This window comes from Heliconius melpomene, chromosome 5, assembly GCF_056956725.1.
Source record: "Heliconius melpomene rosina isolate 202511_hmr_F chromosome 5, ASM5695672v1, whole genome shotgun sequence".
Lineage (NCBI taxonomy): Eukaryota > Metazoa > Arthropoda > Insecta > Lepidoptera > Nymphalidae > Heliconius > Heliconius melpomene.
The window spans coordinates 6,912,969-6,934,175 of record NC_140393.1 but is presented as its reverse complement, the minus strand read 5'-3'; the positions used below and the strand labels follow the sequence as shown (position 1 = coordinate 6,934,175).

General features: G+C 38.5%; 2 protein-coding genes across 2 annotated transcripts; both read right to left on the bottom strand.

Moving 5' to 3' along the window:
• Nucleotides 1–6,977: 6,977 nt before the first annotated feature.
• LOC146539112 (uncharacterized) lies at nt 6,978–9,094 on the bottom strand. The gene is made up of 2 exons (XM_085185569.1): nt 8,807–9,094; nt 6,978–8,539 (listed from the first exon to the last, which is right to left on the bottom strand). The coding sequence occupies exon 2, from the start codon at nt 8,529–8,531 to the stop codon at nt 7,644–7,646; it is 888 nt and encodes a 295-aa protein (XP_085041695.1). The 5' UTR covers nt 8,532–8,539; nt 8,807–9,094; the 3' UTR covers nt 6,978–7,643.
• Nucleotides 9,095–19,888: 10,794 nt separating this feature from the next.
• LOC146539111 (uncharacterized) lies at nt 19,889–20,692 on the bottom strand. The gene has a single exon (XM_085185955.1). The coding sequence runs from the start codon at nt 20,690–20,692 to the stop codon at nt 19,889–19,891; it is 804 nt and encodes a 267-aa protein (XP_085042081.1).
• Between the last annotated feature and the right edge of the window lie 515 nt (nt 20,693–21,207).

Below are 21,207 nucleotides of genomic sequence, written 5' to 3'. Positions count from 1 at the left end.
CAATGCCCTTTGCGCGGTATTCGTTTGAGAGAGGGCTACCGTGCCGGCCCTCTTATTGCGTACTTCGCGTTTGTATTGCGGACAGGCCGAATGATTGGCTGGGTGCGCGCCGCCACAGTTCGCGCAGGTCGCGGCAACGTCCAGGGGCCTCGGGCAGTCGCGCGCGGCATGTTCGTCGCCGCATCTCACGCATGCCAACCGCCGGTGGCATCCGTGGCTTGAATGTCGGAAACCTTGACACCGGTGGCACTGTGCCGGGCCCTTCTTGTTCCTCCATGGCTCGATTTTTATGCCCTGCATATATAATAATTCCGATATTTCGTAGATGGCCGGTACGAGATCGGGTGTATTGGCCAGTATAGCAAAAAATATGCAGCCAGGGCGCCCCCTTCTCGCCCTTATCGGTCTTACATATTCCGCCTTGAAGCCTAACTCTCCTAAGGCTTCGTAATTTCCTCTGGAGTGGTGGTGGCAGGCAGTCCTCGGATCGCCACCTTTCGGCTACGCTCGGACGGGAGGGCGTATGAGAACCAAGATAGTTGTTGGTTTTCCTCTATCTCACACAGGTATCGTTGGATAGTTCGATACTCTTCGGCCGAGTTCGGTGAAAATCGTATGCCTTTCCCGAAGGGGCGGGCATTCGGCGGATGGCCGAGGCGCTCTTTTAAAACCCTGAAGTGTAATGTCCAGTTAGATAATTCCTCCACGATCAAGGGGGGGATTCATGGCTTAGGCTGAGAGGGCTGTTGTGGCCCCACTAGAGAAGCTGATGCACTAACCTGAGATGCCGAGCTGGATCCGGCGGTGCGCAGCGCATCGGCAAATGTAGTAGAAGCGGGTGCCGGCGAGGGCGCCGGTACTGTTGTAGCACATACGGGGGCGTTGGGCACGGCAAGGGGCGCCGATGTCGTCTCGATCCTCCTGTATATGCGCGGATCGCGCTGTGGGAGGGGCTTGGCGCACAATCGTTTCGGCGTTGTTAGCGTTGCCAACTCCGAAGCGTCGTCCGAGGTGCGTGGGCGTCTCGCAGGTGTCGTTAGAATTGGGTTTATATCCGGGGCTGCGGAAGGACCGTGGCCGGCGCGTGCGCGGTCCAGTTCCCTACCCTGATCAGTGAGGAACATAGCAATATGTGCCAGCAGTGATTGGGAGAGAACCCCACGCTTCTGCAGCTCGGCCACGGCTATGATGTCAGAGTGCAGCGAGGTACGCGGTGAAAATTCCAGATCCACTTGCGGTGGTGCGGAAGGAGAGCGGCGAGGTCGGGAGGCGCCCCTATCAGCGGGTCTGCTCCTTTGCGATATCACTGGCACTGGCACTGACACTGACACTTCGCGGGCGCTCACGGCGGGAGGCGCGATGGCATCGGCGAGGCCAGCGGCAGCGGGCGCGGCAGCCTGCGCGGCGGCGGGCGCGGCGACAGACGCGGCGGCGGAGCCAGCGGAGGCTTGCGCGGCGGGCGCGGCACCGGGGCCTGCAGCGGCACGCGTGGGAAACGCGACAGGAGAGGAGGCGGAGGCACGCGCGACGGGCGCGGCAAGCGCGGCGGCGGTACGCGCAACGGGCGCGGCAGCGGCGGCGGTGCGCGCAACGGGCGCGGCAACGGCGGCGGCGGCACGCGCAGCGGGCGCGGCGGAGGCAGCGACGGCGGGCGCAGCAGAGGTGCGCGCGGCGGCGGTTGCGGTGGCAGATGGCGAACGGGCGCGCGGGCGAGAGCGCGAACGCGACCGACGTTTGCCCTTTCGGTCACTCATGATGAGTGAGCGAGATGGTATACACTATTCGTCCGCTTCGGCAGTCATCGGGCCCTAGAGCGGGACCGCGAGGTCCGATGGAGACAGATGTACACTGGCAATGATGGTTTACACTGTTCACTACACTGAATACACTGGGTCGCAGGTGGCTTTCACAACGCGAAGGCGCAAGCAAAACTTGATAGTTATTTCCCAAGAAATATTAACAAGTTCTTGAAGACCGTAGGAAGACTCGTGCCGGGAGAGGTGTTGACTCGGCGGACGGGCCGATCCAAAGAGGACGATCCTTCTCGAACCCACTATTTAAAGCTTTTGCCATAGACAAATATCAATTGCCTTTACTACTGACCATAAATAAATATCTATGGTAATGATTCTATACATATATTTCTTATTATTAAAATATCATATTCATTATAATTTTATAGTAATTAATTAAAGTATTTTTATCGTAATAATATAACTTAAATATAAATAAACATTTCTGATCTATAACTTAATCATCCAAATTATATACATGTCTTAGACACCAAATTATAAAAAAGTCAAATGTCAATTCATTGTCAAATGTAATAGTTATATGTTTATCTCTTTCTATTTAAGTCTATAAATCTATTACGGCCAGACTGACAAAACTTCGTCCCCGAAGTTATATAACAAAAACATATTTTAAAAGAATATAGAAATTAAATTCAACATTTATATTGGATACACCTCAACATTTTATCATCGATTTCACTTTTTCAGACATATGTATATGTATAAAATACGTGAGCCACATATATAGACACATCAACCGCACTCACCCGCTGCCAGTGCGACCTGCTGATGCCAAATATATGACCGACCAGCGGATAAATATGATATATATATAATACATAAGTCACATAAATAGACACATCAGCTGCATTCACCCGCTGCCAGTGCGACCAACCGATGCCAAGTATGTGATCGCCCAGCGGATAGATAAAATATGTAATATATAAGTCACATAAATAGACACATCAGCTGCATTCACCCGCTGCCGGTGCGACCAGGTGATGCCAAATATGTGATCGACCAGCGGACATATATGAAAACATATAATGTATATAAAATATATACATAACTAACTATACTATGCTAAGAAAATAACTAACTTACAATAACAAAAACTAACTACAATAAAATAACATTTCTTTGTTTAGAAAAATAATATGTTTATATTAGTTTATACAATTTAAATTAATTCCTACTTAATAAAAAAAAAGAAAGAAATAAAATAATTGCAATTAAAAGAATACAATGTTCATGTAATATATTAAAAATTAATATTTATATATTAAAAATATTACATATTGATATTTTAATCATAGTTAACGTTTTCAACAGCAATATTTTCTTCTACCCATTCACCGGGCCATAACCGTAATTTTTCTTTAGCTACAATTATATCCCTAAAACTGCCTAAACCTTTTAGAGTAAAACGATCGTTGGGAAGAATTGAAGAAATCTTATAAGGACCTTTAAATTTAGGTTTTAATTTTTCGTTACGCCTATGATCCTGATGCACATAAACTAAATAGGTGATTTAGTTTTAATTTAATTCGACAATTTAGTACGAAAAAGTTTATCATTTCGTCTAAAGGAATCAAATCGCCGTTTAAATTTTTCGGATATCTGTTGCAGACGTTGCTTAGCAAGCTCACGATCAGCGGCAATATCAATATGTGGTTCAAACCTATTACTATCAACGACTTCATTTAACTTGGCTTGCACAATAGGTGTATTTGCCTCTACTCCTATTAATAATCGCAGCGGTGAAAAACCAGTGGATTTTTGAATCGTTGTATTAATAGATTGTTGAACTTTCCATAATCCGCTCGGCCAATCTGACGGTTCATTACATATGGTACTTAACATATTGATTATCGTTGATACATAACGTTCAACTTGGCTGTTACCTCTCGGTGTACCTGTGGCTATCATGTGGTGCTTAATATGTAATTCTCTAAAAAGATTTTGTATGTGACGAGAACTGAAATTGGTTCCACGATCAGTTACAATTAAGGATGGTGTGCCAAACAAAGTAATAGTTTCTTTTATAATTGGTATTAATTCCTGACTATTTAGTGTTATTAGTGGTTTTAATAAGCAAAATTTAGTAAAACCGTCAACTATAATCAAAATATATTTATAACCTTCTTCAGTGAGAGTGAAGGGTCCAGTACAGTCTAAATGTATAGTGTGAAACGGAATATTAATTTTAGTAATTGGATGCAAATAGCCTTGCTTAGGACCAGAATGCCCTTTTCTCTCCGTACAAATTAAACAATGAAATATATATTTTTTTATAAACACTACCATTCTAGGAAACCAAAAATACTCTCTTATTTTATGAAAGACTTTATATGGTCCAACGTGACAATTATCATCATGAAACCATTTTAAAATGCTTAATCTATAACCCTTCGGTACAAACATTTTAGGTTCCTCTTCATGGTTACTTTTATAACATAATAAGTCATTTTTAATTAAATAACGATTAGAATCTATCTCACCGGTTTGTAACTGAGAAATAATAGTCTGGGTCTCTAGGTCATTGTTTTGAGCAGTTTTTAACCATGATTGTGAACTAACATTGTCATCGGAGATCTCAATTAAACTAATCTCGGGAAGGGATTGGGATTGACATTTAGAAATTGGGGACTCAACAGGATTCCGGCTAAGAAAATCTACATGACTAATAAATTTACCCTTCCTATACTTAATATCGAACCGGAAATCTTGCATAAAGGTCCACCAACGAGCAACTCGTGGTGATAAATCTTTTTTTGTCATTGTTGACTTTATCGAATTACAATCGGTAACTATAGTAAAGTAAATTACAAGCAAAGAATCTACACCGGAGAGCTTTGCTCTGACTGGGCTGATTTGGTAACTGGTGTACCTCAAGGCGGCGTACTCTCTCCTCTGCTCTTTTCCATTTTTATAAATGAAATTACCAAAATCCTATCTTGTCAATACCATCTTTACGCTGACGATTTACAGCTATATAGACACGCCACTCTTGAAGACTTAAACACTGCAATTCTGAACATTAACACTGATCTCGCTCATATTAGCGAGTGGGCGACTTTGTTTGGCCTTCTTATTAACCCCTCCAAATCTCAAGCTCTAATAATTGGCAGTAGGCAATTACGTGCCAGAGTAGAGTTTAGCACCTTGCCTTGCATTAAACTAAACGAGACTATAATACCGTTGTCTGATTCAGCAAGAAATTTGGGTCTCATAATTGATAGACAGTTATCGTGGTTTGGATTACATTAATGTAATCAGTAAACGCATACATTATTCTCTGCACTCTCTTAAACGCCTTCAAAATTTTTTACCCATTCGCACTAAAATCATTCTTGCTCAATCTCTTCTTCTGCCACTGCTAGATTACGCTGACGTTTGTTATCCTGATGCTAACGAAGAGGCTCTCGACAAACTTGACCGCCTTCAGAATATGTGTATTCGTTTTATCTTCGGATTACGCAAATTTGACCACGTGTCTGAATTCCGTCGACAACTGAATTGGCTTCCTGTGCGTTTACGTCGTAACCTGCACATTCTCACTATGCTTTTTAACATTTTAAAGTCATCCTCTCCTTCTTACTTAAGGGAGCGTTTTCAATTGACACTTCCAAGTGAAAGACCTGTACGCTCATGTGTAACTCAAAGAAAGCTTGAGTACCCTATATGTAATACCTCTTTTTATGAAAAATCTTTCACAGTTCAAGCAGTGCGCTTATGGAACTCGCTACCTAACTCTGTACTGTCGGGCAATCCATCGCTAAATACTTTTAAAATCAAATTAAAACAACATTTTCTTAATCTCAATTAGAATCTTTAGTAGTCGCTTTGTCTTTTTCTTTATTAATTTTCTTTTCCTGTTTCATCTCTTTTGTGTCATTGTATATATTTATATGTTGTATGTGTGTATGTTTGTATAAGTATGTTTATTTATATAGGTATAGTAATATTTATTAATATTATGTATTATATATATTTATATATTATAATATAGTGTATTAATATTTGTATGTAGGTTTATTATTATTATTATTAACGTAATATTAAAATACCGCACCCGAATCATTTCTTTTGACATCTCCTACAATCAAGGGTTTCTGGTAGAGATCTCTATTAGAGATAAGTTATCCTTTGTACACATTTTTTCTATTGTTATAAGTTTTCTGTACTTTCTTTCTTGTGTGGTACATAAATAAATGAAAAAAAAAAAAAAAATAAAAAAATAAATTCCAAGGAGGTAAACTCTGAAATGCTTCAGAGCATTATAAATACCTAACGTTTCTAGGTCATAAGAGCAATACTTGGCTTCTGTCGGAGTAGTTCTTTTACTATAGTATGCAACGACTTTATTAACATTATTAACTCTTTGTAAAAGTATTGCCCCGTAGCCGATCGAACTAGCGTCGGTGTGTAGTTCTGTAGGATACTCTGGATTAAAATTGGTTAAGAGAGGTTTTGAAACAAGGTGATCTATTATATATTTTCTAGCCACATCCTGCTCGAGGCCCCACTCCCATTTTTGGTCAATTTTCAACAATTTACTAATACAAGCTGTTCGTGAAGCAAAGTCAGGAATAAATTTACGAAAATAGCTAGACAGTCCCATAAATTGCCTAATTTGTTTAACATTACGAGGTATAGGGGAATGTACTAAAGCAGCCACTTTGGATTGACTAGGCCTAACACCGTCACGGGAGATATGCCTACCTAAATATTCAATGTTATCGACAAAGAATTTACATTTTTTTAAATTCACTGTGAATCCATTAGAACTAAGTGCTGCAATCGTTTGTTCTAAATAATCTAGCCCTTGTTCAATACATCTAAACGGAATTAGAATATCGTCAATATATATTACTAAAAATTTTAAATCTTTGACAGCTTTAGAGATTGCTCTCTGGAACACCGATGGACCGTTACAAATGCCAAATGGCATCTTTAAAAATTCATAATGCCCATCAGGTGTTACAAAAGCCGTATACTTTGTAGAGTTGTCAGAAACAGGTATTTGATGAAAACCATTTTTCATATCAATTGATATAAAAAGATTAGATTGACCTAACTTATCGATTTGGTCCTCAATAAGAGGGAGTGGGTATCCATCTCTTTCTATCAATTTATTTAACGCTCTGTAATCAACACACATTCTATCACTTCCATCTTTCTTTTTAACTAAAATTATAGGACTAGCAAACGAAGAATTACTCTCTTTTATTATCCGTTTATCTAATAAATCTTGTACTATTTCTTTAACCTTTTCTCTTTCTATTGGGGCTAATCTATAAGGTCTATAGTATACAACTTCTTTCCTTTTTAGTTTTATCTCTAATTCCCCACACCTAACGTTTCCCATAGATTCCAAAACAGAGGGATATTTTTGAAAAATGATTTTAATTTTGTTCTGTAACTCTTTATCTAAGTGCACCAACATTAATGTAAGTTCTGTAAACTGATCGTCACTATGAACGTCTAAAAAATTTATTTCTAAATTGCTTTTATGTTTTCGCACTAAACGAGAGCCTACGGAATCTGTCACTATTTCAATATCAGAATATTGTATAGCATTTCTACCTATTAACAGATCATAATGGCAATCAATGTCCCTAATTACATAGATGTCTAATTCTATACAAAGTTCCGGGAATTGAACCGGTACTGTTATCTTCGCAAAAACTTGTATACTTCCTTTACCTATTCCATAAACATAAAAAACACATGGTACGAGAGGGCATTCAAGGCGTTTTGCAACAGACTCCTTTACAATACTGCAATTGGCTCCAGTATCAATAAGCGAGTCTAGTGTTACATTATTAATAGATACTTTAGTTAGCTTTAGTTCGGATTTCCTAAAAAATTAACCTCCTTTTCACACGCAGGGACATTGTTACTGTTTACTTGCGGTTTGAATCGACAAAAAGCGCTTACATGACCGGGTTTTTTACAAAACGTGCAGAAATCTCTAACAAATTCGCGATCTCGTGTGTTTGGTTTATTTTTCTGTAAACCAGTGAACACCATAGGACACTGCGCTTTTGTATGTCCTAATTTACTACATACAAAACATTTTATTTCGTTAGACTTATCCTCAAATTTAGGACGCTTAGAATAATTAGGAATAAAAGAATTTTTGGAATACCTATTATCTTGCTCTAAAAGCCGTTTTTTAATTTTGACATATGAAGTAAATAATGCAATAAGTTCGGATGTATTTCTAACATTGCTATTGAAAGACGCCATTCTTACATTTACATCGGTTATACTACCACACACTAATTCAACTAATTGTATTTCACTAAAGGCAATCTTTGTATTACGTAACAGTCTTATCTTTTCTCTAGCATATTCGCAATAGGAAATGGCCGAGTCAGAGGTATATAACGCTGCTTTTTGTAACTTTTCCGTAAGATTTTTTTTTTCAGGAAATAAAGCTGTTAACTCTCTACGTAAATTCTCCCAAGAACGACCTTCTTCGGGATCCCAAGTCTCGAACCATAACAGCGCAGACCCTTTTAAAGCTTTACCTGCCTCAGCGACGGTAGCAATGCTACTCCACCCGAACTCCTTGGAGAGCGTTTCGAGGTTGTTGCACCAGGACTCAGCACCGAGGTCGCTCGCAGTTGGGTCGAAGACTGGTAAAACGATGTCGTCATCTCTCCGTTGTACACCGGAAAGAGTATCCTTCATCGCCTTAAGAAGTTCTTGTAACACAGGGAGATCCATTTCTAATCCTGAAATAAATAATCAATGTTAATATTGTGGATTTCGTGGACACTATCCCAATTCTGATGTGAGATTTATGTTTATATGCTTTAAGAATTTAGTTATAAGTAAATAAAATAGCAAATTAAGGTTGTTGAAGTAAAAGAGGTTATGAAATACACGTGTTTATTATATTTACCAGTGAAGACACAATACATACATTAACCACAAAATTATAATAAAAGGACCAGTTTATAATTAATTTATCCATCTAGAGAACAACTACACATATTTACCTGATAGTTGGAAAAAATAACAACTTAACTTTCAATGACTGATCGCTTAGCTTCAACAGAGGGAAAAGAGGACGATCCTTCTCGAACCCACTATTTAAAGCTTTTGCCATAGACAAATATCAATTGCCTTTACTACTGACCATAAATAAATATCTATGGTAATGATTCTATACATATATTTCTTATTATTAAAATATCATATTCATTATAATTTTATAGTAATTAATTAAAGTATTTTTATCGTAATAATATAACTTAAATATAAATAAACATTTCTGATCTATAACTTAATCAAACATACATACATGTCTTAGACACCAAATTATAAAAAAGTCAAATGTCAATTCATTGTCAAATGTAATAGTTATATGTTTATCTCTTTCTATTTAAGTCTATAAATCTATTACGCTCATAAGTTCATCACTCAACCCTTTTACCATACGCAACCGAAGCAAAGACCGACGTGCATAATCGGCAAACGTGGGATAGGCATCCGAAGTAGTACTCAGAACACTATATATGATGTTAGCCGTATCAATATTTTTACACATAAAGATTTAAAATCTTTTTTATAATAAATCTATTTTATTTTTATTTTTATTTTTTTCTGAATACACTTCAGTAATGTTAGTGTAGAAGGATTTGTATTGTGTTTGTTTTCATTTATTCTTAATTTATGCATGTCAAGTTAGCCTGTAAGTGCGGTATACAATTAATGTCGTTTTCACTTGATATTTTGTTTTTTTTAGCGTTTTGATTACAGTACAGTATACAGCGTTGGCTTCCTATTAAATAAATAAATAAATAAATACTCCAAGAGCGATTCGCATTCACCCAGTCATCTAACCATGATTTCGCGTCTCCCTTTAAAGAATGACATTCACGACAAACATTCTATATCGCTCCATCTATTAACACTTTGCGCACGATCTACTTCATCAAACCATGAGTCAATATTATGCACATTAATATCAAAATTAGACACGTAATAATCATGAGTAGAATTTGTTTTTAACGAATTAATCGCCTCCACTATCTCCTTAGTCGAATCATTCGTGCGAATTGTTTCTACATTAGTATAAGACGAAACCGCTACCGAAGACCTACCCTCTAATACATTTAGTCGAGCGATAATGGTTTGCAACGAATCATGTAACGAATCGATGGTGCGATATCTACTTCTAGAACGCGGAGTACAACTACGGGACCGACGGCGGCGTCTCGTATCGATACGCTCCCTTGTACGAATACGAGAACGCCTTATGATTATTTATATGAGACACTTCGTTGTTTAATTTAGACCTATCATCATCTCGTTGAAATCTTTCTATTATTTGTTGTGTTTTAACAACGCAGGTGAAATACTGAGATTCAAATGACATGCGTTCCTGTAATTGTATATCTAGTACATCTAAACATTCTAAGTTTGTTTGAACTTCATCAAACTGATTATAAACAGTTTTAATCTTACCTAGTCTTAATTGTAACTCACTAATATCGGAAGCCGTCAATGAAGCAGAATCCAATGAATTAATATAACTGACGAACATTGTCAGCCGACTCTTATACCTTCCGCATCTCTTAATGAATTCCTTTTCTTCAGGCATTATGGGAGATAATAAGTAATTTAATTTTGACCTACTTTTATAAGGAAACAATACTACGCTAAGATTGTGTCCATGGGCACTTTTCTTATTGTCTCTATTTAAGCGGAAGACACTTAGTTAATGTTTTCTTTATATTTACAATTACACTTTCACCACTGAACTATTATGCACTACACTAACTCGAAAGGTTTTGATTCTCTTGAGTCTTCTCACTATGTCCGTGTTGTCGAGGAACTGGATTGCCTCGACGTTCAAATGATGATGTGTCGTCTGTGTTCGGGAGAAATATGTAGAAGCATATTTCTTAATAACTCTATCAACGAACTCTATATTGAGGTCCCTGTGGAGGTCGTCGTTTCTAATATACCAAGGAACATTAACTATTTCTCTGAGCACTTTATTCTGTATTGTTGTTATTTATAATATCTATGTTGCTTTTTTTGGTATAGCCCCACAGCTGTATCCCATAGGTCCATACTGGCATGAGGACTTGTTTGGATAGTAAAATCTTGTTGTGAACTGCTAGAGTAAAATTTTTTCCAAGCAGCCAGTACATCCTATTGTATCGAATTTCTAACTCCTCTTTTTTCTTCTTAACGTGAGCTTTCCAGCGTAGTTTAGCATACAGCGTCATGCCCAAGTACTTTGCTGTATTTTGGTATGGTATTATTTGGTCATTAATACATGCCCTCTTAGGGATTCTCATGCTTTTTACGTTACCTTCTCCAGTATCTTTGATACTGTTTTTTCGAAGATCAACTGAGGTCTCCCCGTACCTCTCTTACCGCTCACTTTTCCATCAAAGATATTTTTTGCCATTCTTTCATCACTCATTCGTTTCACGTGCCCAAACCAGCTGAGTATGTTTTTCTTCATTCTCACTGTGACATCTTTGCTAGTACCTGCCATTCTGTGTATCTCTTCATTGCGGATTCGATCAGCTCAGCTGACTCCGCATATCCTACGAAGAGATCGCATCTCCACGGCATTCATCTTTCTTTCATCCTTCTTTTGTAATACCCACGTTTCGCTGACATATAACAACGTCGGAACCAACACTGCATTGTGTACGGTCACACGCGTAGCTGTGCTGACGTTTCGCCGTCTCATCAATGCAGCTAAGGCCCCGTTAACCATGATCTCATCATCCGCCCATCGCTGCAAAACGTGTGATTGTTCAATTAAAATTTCAACGACCTTCGAAAGCACCCCTTTCATTCTGCAGGTTAGCGAGCAACCTCGAAAAACACTAACTTCTCGCCAGAAAAGCTTCGTGTTATGGAAGGCATATAATTTAGGGCTATATTTTTAAAATTATTTTGACTGTAAAACCAGTACACGATGGGACATTCGGTTTGGTTTATGATCGGCTTTTCAATATATTGCCTCAAGTCAATTGCATCAATTTTCAATTGCATCTGCAGTATGACTTCTATTGCTCGATTGAGGGTGAGTTTGAAGATAAGAAAATTTTTTATTTTTTATTTTTTGGTTGATACAATGAATCCCTCACCAGAACTCAAGTTCATCATTCTCATTTTTGAAAGAGGATGGTGACGCTTTATTTATTGATGATAAATATGATGAATATTCATTTTGAACAAGCTGAACTGCCCGGTCGACGTCAGAATCTGTTCTGAACCCCAGCTTTTTAAAATGAGGATTTAGTAGCGTTGAAATTATGCAAGGAGATCTCCTTTCATATGGTTTCAATCTAGAAGTAACAGCTACTGTTCCACGTTCACTTTTCTTAAAGCATGTCCACATTGATCATTTTCTCCTTTTGAATGATTGAACCTGATCTTCCATTTTAACACAAGTAAGAGATATATAAATGTTTACAACACACTCTGTAAACTCTGATAGATCACTAATACGAACCACGAATCAACAACACTCCAAATGAAGAAATTCAATATTTTAGTTTATATATTTTTATACATATATCATTATTATTTTATTTTATTATAGATTAACTTAATATTATTGTTTATTTTTTCTTTTTCCTTTCAACTTATCTCTTAATGGATTTGCAGATTGCAAGAACCCCTCAACGGAAGGTAAAGGCCTCCTCCAGAGATGACCATTGTTCTCTTTCCTTTGCTAATCGCATCCAGTGAGTACTTTACGTGGTAGAAAATGAATTCATAGTGTTCTTTAATTTTATTGCCCTGTTTTCTGACTTCTGAGATACCAATGATGTCATATTTAACATTTTTTTTAGGATTCTTTTAATTCTAGGCGTGAGTAAGTCGGCATAATTTTAGCATACAATGTTAAAACTCTGTCGCTATGTATAAGGTGTCATTAAGGTTACTTTTCCTAATATTTGCAAAAAGTTTTATTTCCTCTGGAGGGTTTTATTTGGGTTTTTTTAAGAAATTGAGTATCCCTATTGTAGTATTTTCGAGATAATAGTAGAATAAAATGCCAACTGATTTGTACACGTTTAATGTCCGATCACAACTGAGTAAACCAACGCTTTATTTCGACTTACCCATAACTTATAATATTCACTACATCCCTCCACCAATAATATAAAAATATACAAATAAAAACAATTATCCAATTGACAAGTAAACGAAACTAATAGGTTTATTACAATTTTACATTTTTTTGATTCCGTGTCTTACGAATAGGATACCTCCGACCACTCTCGGCCGTGACGGACACTGGAGTAGTGTCCTCACCAGGTAACATGACATTGTTTTTATCAACAACAGGCAATGTGCCCATCCTAGAATTTGAATCTACATTGGATTTATTACTCTGGTCTACATTAATTCGAACATCAGGATCCGATGGTTCTGTTTCCTCCGATAACTTCTCTCTCTCTCCCACTTGATCCAATGTAGTTTCAGAATTCGCTACTGGGCCGACTTCATCTGTTTTTGGAACACAAGTTACACCCGTATACTTTAACAATTGATCAAAATGTTTCTTAATTAATAAATTTAACACTGGAATGTATACCATAAAAAGTCTAGAACCAATCTTACTTCTAATTACTCCTAAATGCCATGTACATTTATTTCCATTATAATAAAAATGTTTAACTAAAACCTGGTCACCTATGTTAAAACAAACATTGCGTACACCGCCATATTGCTTACTTTGTAAATCTTGTTTATAGTTAACTGCTGTTTTAGCAGCAGATGCCAACGACATCGAATTAGGTGACGTTCGAGTATCTTTTAAAAAATCTAATGTGGAAAACAACTTCCTTCCGAGCATTAGTTCTGCGGGTGAATATCCCTTAGTGCAATGTGTTGAATTTCTATAATCAAACAGAAATTTTAATAATTTTACGTTAATATTTCTTTGGTTAGACTCAGTTTTTAAAATAATTTTTAGTGCCTTTTTAACAGTTTTCACCGTGTTTTCCGCTTGGCCATTTGACGCCGGATGATAAGGTGCAATCGTGACATGTTTTATATTATTACTTATACAAAAATTATTAAACTGACTCGAAGTAAAATTCGTTGCGTTATCTGTAACAAGAGTATGAACTAAACCAAATCTACTAAATAATTCGTACAACTTCATAATAACAGCGTCGCTATTTGTGGAAGACATAGGATAACATTCTATCCACTTGGAATGGGCGTCAACTACGATAAGAAAATTTTTCTCGTGCACCGCAAAAAAATCTAGATGTACTCTTTCCCATGGACGTTCAGGATAAGGCCAGGGAGCCAGTGGAGCTCGAGGCGGGGAACTGCGGAAAGATGTGCATCTTTCCGCAGTTCCCCGTGTGTGCACAAACTGCATGAACCTACCTTTTCTTCAATCTGTTTATCTATATTAGGCCACCACATACGACTCCTGGCTTCCGTTTTAATCTTTACTATTCCGAAATGAGAGGAATGTAATTCATTTAGTAACCTATCTCGAAAAACTGCTGGAATTATAATCTTATGTCCCCGTAACAAGCAACCATTTTCTAAAGACAATTCTAAACGACACAAAAAATAAGGTCTCACTTTCACGTCATTCACGTTACGCGGCCACCCATTTTTTAAGTGATTAATCACTATTTTTAGAATTTCATCTCTCTCAGTCTCTTCCCTAATTTCATTAACCGTTACAGGTTTTAAAAAAATATCCGATACAAAATTTACAATACTAGACTTATCAATTTCCTTATCGTCTATCTCACTGTCATATCCAATGGGCACAGACCGCGATAAAAAATCAGCTGTATTATCTTCACCCTTAACAAATTCTATATTATAATTATACGCGGATAGGAATAATGCATAACGCTGCAAACGGTTTGCGGCTAGTTCAGGAATGCCTTTTTTTGTTCCGATAATCGATAACAACGGCTTATGATCAGTGCGTAACGTAAATGGAACCGTACGCCCGTACAAATAGTGGTGAAATTTCTTTACCGCAAATACTATCGCCGTCGCTTCTTTCTGTATTTGTGCATAATTACGTTCCGCCTTAGACAAAGACCGCGATGCGTACGCCACCACGCGCTCCGAGCCGTCCGCCTGCCGCTGCGCGAGCACAGCGCCCAGCCCCGCGGGCCCCGCGTCCGCCGTCACTATCGTCATCGACTCGGGGTTATAATGTGCTAAAACTCGATCCGATGTCAATTCTTGCTTAATTTTTGTAAATGCATCATTCTGTAACTTCCCCCAAATCCATGGCTCGCCTTTTTTTAATAATGAATGCAACGGATTCAATATGCTCGACGTGTTTGGAACAAAACACCTATAATAATTAACCATGCCGAGAAAAGACTTCAACTCACTGACGTTTTTTGGACACTGAGCATCGAGTATTGCTTTTATTTTTTGATTTGACTTGTGCAGCCCGTTTTTATCAATTATAAAACCTAAATATTCCACTGAAGATTTAAAAAATTCACATTTATCCCGCTTTAATCGTAGCCCCGCGTCTTGTAACCTACTTAGGACTAATTGTAATCTTTGTAAATGTATAGTTTTAGTGGGCCCCGTTATTAATATGTCATCTAAAAAGATACACGTTCCCTCTATGTCAGATAATAACTGCTCCATTGCTCGTTGAAATATAAAAGGTGCATTAGCTAATCCAAACACTAATCTATTAAAACGGAATAACCCCTTATGAGTATTAATGCACGTTAAATTTTTAGAATCGTCTAGAACTAACTGGTTATAGGCCCTAGACAGATCGATTTTTAAAAATTCGACCCCACCATGTAATTTAGAAAATAGCTCTTCTATTCTCGGTAATGGGTAATTGTCCGTGTATAAAACTTTATTTAACGTTACTGAAAAATCTCCGCAAATCCGTACATTTCCGTCTGCCTTTAAAACCGGTACTATGGGAGTAGCAAAATCTGAATGGTCTATTTTTTCTAAAATACCTAAACTCACTAATCTTTTTAGTTCTGACTCCACTTTTGGCTTTAAAGCGAAAGGAACCGGTCGGGGCTTAAAAAACTTAAGTTGCGAATTTGGCTTAATTTTTAGTGTAATTTTATATTTATTAAAACGGCCTAATTCATCCACAAATAGCTCTTTAAATGTTTCTGTCAAACCGATACATACTTTATCATCCGTTATACTATGACATGTCATCCTGCATAACTGCAAGTTAAACGCACTTATAAAATCTCGACCTAAAAGTACCGGCTGATGAACAGAACAATTTAAAACATATATTTTCAACATTTGTGTATGACCTTCATATTCAACAGGCACCACTATAAATCCTAAAGGGTGCATTTTACTGCCATTATAACAATTTAAAACCACACGACACGAGTGCAACTCGGCCCGCCCCGCGAAACATCGCTCGTACACGTGTTGGGGCAACACGGAGACGGCACTGCCGCTGTCTAACTCACACAACAATCGCTCGCTACCGATTAAAACTGTCTCCGTCATCGGCGCTCCGTTTATACACTTAATATTAAAACTATTTAAATTACATTTTTCGTCCTCATCCTTACTTAAAAAATTATTATATTTAATAATTTGTTTCCCGCACATGCGTTGTAGATGTCCTTTCGTATTACACTTGTGACACGTATAATTAGCAAAACGACATTCATTTTTGCTATGATTCCAGTAGCCGCACACTGCACAAACCGGTTTCACGTTATTCAACTTCGCCGTCGCCGCTGCTCGTGCTCGCACCGCGAACACCTCGGTGACGCCGGATGCGTCCGTCGCGTGGCGATGCGAAGTCGCAGGTTCGATGCTCGCCCTATGCAATGCTAACCGGGCACATCGAATATTTGTTGTTAACTCCAGAGCTTTATTGAATGTCAACGTTTCAATATTTTCTGCGAACAATCTCTCTTTTTCCTTATTGTTTTCTAGTCCCAACACAAATCTATCCCTTAAAGCGGTGTCAAGATCTGATTTGAACTCACAATGCTGCGCTAGGCTGCGAACTCGAGCCGCCCAATCCGTTAGGTCTTCCCCAGGATGCTGTTCCGCTTTATAAAATACGTATCGTTCCGCAAACGTACTTTTCTTTACGACGAAATGAGTGGTGAGCTTCTGCAATAACGTATCATATTCAATATTTTCCAAGTCCGTAGGGTAGGCTAAATCTTTCGCTATCCGGTACGTGTCCTCAGCAAAAGATGTCAATAACAGGGCTCGACGTTTCACTCCTGCTTTATCGTTTTCCTCGCTAATATTGTTAGCTGTACAATATTGCTTAAACCGACTGATATAAATATCCCATTGTTGCGAGTGGTGATCGTAACCGAGTGTACTCCCAAAAAACGACATTTTCGTATTATCCTCGAAAATTTATAATGAAATGCACTTTATACACGTTGTTGCAAACGTCGGTAAGTCCCTCGTCGCCAATTTGTAGTATTTTCGAGATAATAGTAGAATAAAATGCCAACTGATTTGTACACGTTTAATGTCCGATCACAACTGAGTAAACCAACGCTTTATTTCGACTTACCCACAACTTATAATATTCACTACACCTATATATGGGTTTGATAACTTCGTCTGATAAGCTCGACGATCTATACGGACCTTTTTGGGTTTTGTTCTTTTTATTAACTTGCGTTTTTAGTTCCGATTGTGTAGGATCTTTGTAATTTGGTGATATTGGTAGGGTTCTTTTCTGGTGTCTCGGTGTATATGTATTCTTGTGGTATATTGCCAATTTGTCGTATTTGATTCTGGCGAGGTTTCCTTTCTCCATCTCAATTTTTAACTGCTCTTGTAATTTCTTTCTTTTCTCTAAAATGTGCTTTGGAAGTCTTCCTTAATATAGGAAGTGGTATCTTTTAAAAATCTCCTCTGTTTAAAAACTTCTATTTTTGTGCCCAGTGAGGTAAAAGATACCGTGATCGGTCGGGGATGTCCTTTCTTCCCAATTCTCCTAGTTTCTTGTAAATCTCTGCGTTCCAGCCTTAAAGAAAAATATTGATTTCTGAAACTTAAAACGGTTTTTTTGTAGATTTCAATACGATGTATCTTCTCTAGATCTACTTCCGCTAGACCAAAAATCACGATGTTTCTCTGTCTTAACTACTTTTCAAGAAAGTGTAATCTTTTTTCTTGATTTTCTAGTTTCTCCTTGAGGTTCTCGTATATATATAGGGAAGCGAAAGATTAATACAAGCAAAAATGAATTAGCGAGAAGCGCAAGAGGAGCGTGCATTCGCCGTCGCGGTATCAAGTCGGATTGGTGCACCGGCGTACGCGCAAAACTTGCCGCGTGACCGGTGCAACAAAAAATAGGTCAAAAGTTCAAGCGCGACTAAATTTAAATAAAAATGAAATTTACATAAAATGTAGTTAATAGTTAACCACTATAGCGGTTGAGATGTGATACCACTATTTAATATGATCTTATTTATTTTACACTAAATGAGTAAAATTAAAAATCCAAATTTTGTGGAGAAATTGTCCAAATTTATTTAACTCACAGATACGTGAAGAGAAAATGATCACAGAAGGAAATAAAGAAATTTAAATAAATACCAATAGAAAATACAAGCTAAACTAGCACGTAATAGCAAGAAGTTAAGGTTGAGAATTGAATGCAAGCTAAGAGAGCAATGGATACACAAGTGATTGTCGCAAGCGATTCTAGCCGACTCTTTAAACTTGGCGATGCTAGCTAGCAGCCTACGACACGCATAGCAAAAAAACTCGGAACAGGTTTGAATTGTTCCAATGCGCTGCGTGCGGATGATTCTAGTAAATGTAATAATATTAATTTTGAATAAGTAATGTTCCCCCCAGTACTCCCCCCCAGAGACCTGGTTAAGGGCGATAGTAGTCTGGAAACTTGACTCTTCTTCCGCTTCTTGTCCGCTTCTCAAGTGTCTGCTCCACGTCAGGTTGAGTCCCAGAATCTGACACTAGGTAACCAAGAAATTTTACCTGTCGCTGCCCGAAGACACACTTGGATGTGTTTATCAAAACACCATACTCTTTGAGCCTGGTGAAGAGTAGTCTGATGTGGCGCTGATGTTGTTCTTCAGAACTGGAAAATACCAAAATGTCGTCTAAGTAACCAAAACAAAAGTCATCAAAATCACGTAGCACTTCGTCCATGAACCTTTGAAAGGTTTGTGCTGCATTGCGCAGTCCGAAGGTCATGTACGGGAACTCGAAAAGTCCAAAAGGAGTTGTAATGGCTGTTTTGTTGATATCATTGACGTGTACTGGTATTTGATTGTACGCCTTGACTAGATCGATAGTTGAAAATACTGTACAACCAGAGAGTTTTTAGGAAAAATCCTGGATATGGCGTATCGGATACCTGTCAGGTACTGTGCGAGCATTGAGTGCCCTATAATCACCACATGGTCTCCATCCGTCGTCCTTCTTCTTAACTAAGTGCAGAGCGGACGACCACGAACTGTTAGAGGAGCGGGCAGTTCCCTGTGACAGCATATCGTCAAATTCTTTTTTGGCTGCTTTCAGTCTAACTGGGTCTAAACGACGAGGTCTACTGGTAACCGGTGGTCCGGGAATGGTTTTGATGTAATGCACGGTATTATGCTTAGGTAAGGAAGACGTACCTGATGGTCTCGTTACCTCTGGAAACTCATGAAGCAGCTGATGGTATTTTGATTCTCCCGAAATGGCTTTGACTGACGCAAGGTCATCGGAGATATTTTCTTTTATTGCTTGCACTGACAGAGTGGTATTTCCATCGACGAGTCGCTGACATCTGCAATCTACAAGAAGATTGTAAAATATCAAAAAATCTACGCCGATAATGGGCTTTGAAACATCAGCGATGGTAAATTTCCAGGTGAAAGTACGCTTTAGTCCTAGGTCTAAGTGTAACAATGTAGGACCGTAAGTATGAATGACTGTACCGTTCGCCGCCATAAGTTCATACTTTGTCTTGGTACAGGGCGCCTTGGTAGCCAACCGTGGAAAAACGCAGAGATCCGAGCCAGTATCAATGAGGAAAAGCATTTTTGAAATACGGTCGGTAATGAAAAGACGGCCTGTAGGTAAAGGGCAGACGTTGGCCGCTACTTCCGGCTGCCCAGAGAGTTTTCCGACTCTCCGTAATTACATGGCTGCACACATTTTTTAGCATTTGAACCAAATTCAAAATGGTACCAACATTTTTGCCGGGTAGTCGACTTCCTGCGATGTCTGGAATGGCTCCGGGAACGTTCTTTAAATTTCGATGAGACCGAGTTGTGACGTACCTGGGTCGAGAGTTCCGATACCTGCTTGGTCAGGAGTTGGATCTGCTTGGCCATTTCTTCCAACATGGAGGATGCAGGGGGTGTGGCCATCGCAGATGTGCTTGCGACCTGTGGTGATGAGGGTGCTATCTCATGCACCTTGTCTGCCAGGTCAGCTAATTTTTCGATAGGCAGATCAGGCTGTGAAGCTATAACCGTTTGAATGTTTTGTGGTAACCTACTCGACCATAATGTTTTTAAAAAATCCTTGGGGACAGATGAACCCGCAAGATCTTGCATGTATCGCAGAAACTGTGATGGCTTGCGATCACCTAGCTGCTCGTGCCTCAGCAACTGCATCACTTTCTTTTCTTGAGACGCAGACAATCTTTTAATCAGTTGCGTTTTAAGAGTGATGTATTTATCCGTCTCGGGAGGAGAAATGATAATATCCTTCACCTCGACAGCAAATTGATTATCTAACTGAGCGGCCACGTAATAAAATTTTGTAGTATCACTTGTTATATTAGATAAAGCAAACTGACCTTCAATTTGTGAAAACCAAAGGGCTGGTTCTTCCGGCCAGAATGGTGGAATACGCACGCCAATTCTGCACACGTTGGATGTAGTCGCGTCCTCCATCTTGTATCAGAGGTCACTTGCCAAGGTCGTTAAAATGGCCTCCTGCCGTTTTAAATCTTCTTGCCAGCAGTAAACGTAGGTATTTATTGTAGTGCTCACCAATTTAGGGGTCACCAATATAGCGGTTGAGATGTGATACCACTATTTAATATGATCTTATTTATTTTACACTAAATGAGTAAAATTAAAAATCCAAATTTTGTGGAGAAATTGTCCAAATTTATTTAACTCACAGATACGTGAAGAGAAAATGATCACAGAAGGAAATAAAGAAATTTAACCCTTTACTTGGCAAGAACTAAAAATATGAAAAAAAAGGAAATTATTGATAAATTTTGTTTAATTTATGAATGGACAACTTGAGAAAAATAAAAATAAAAATCTAGGTATCCTAGGTTTCGAGAAAACTTAAGTACATCACAATGTACACTGCCAATTTTACAGAAATATTATAAATAAATTGTTTGTACATTTTGGTGTACACTACCAAGGACATTGTTTTTATTACATTATTC

What these genes read in the sequence shown, in the direction of transcription:
- LOC146539112 (XM_085185569.1), bottom strand. Translation starts at nt 8,531, where the DNA reads ATGGATCTCCCTGTGTTACAAGAACTTCTTAAGGCGATGAAGGATACT.
- LOC146539111 (XM_085185955.1), bottom strand. Translation starts at nt 20,692, where the DNA reads ATGGAGGACGCGACTACATCCAACGTGTGCAGAATTGGCGTGCGTATT.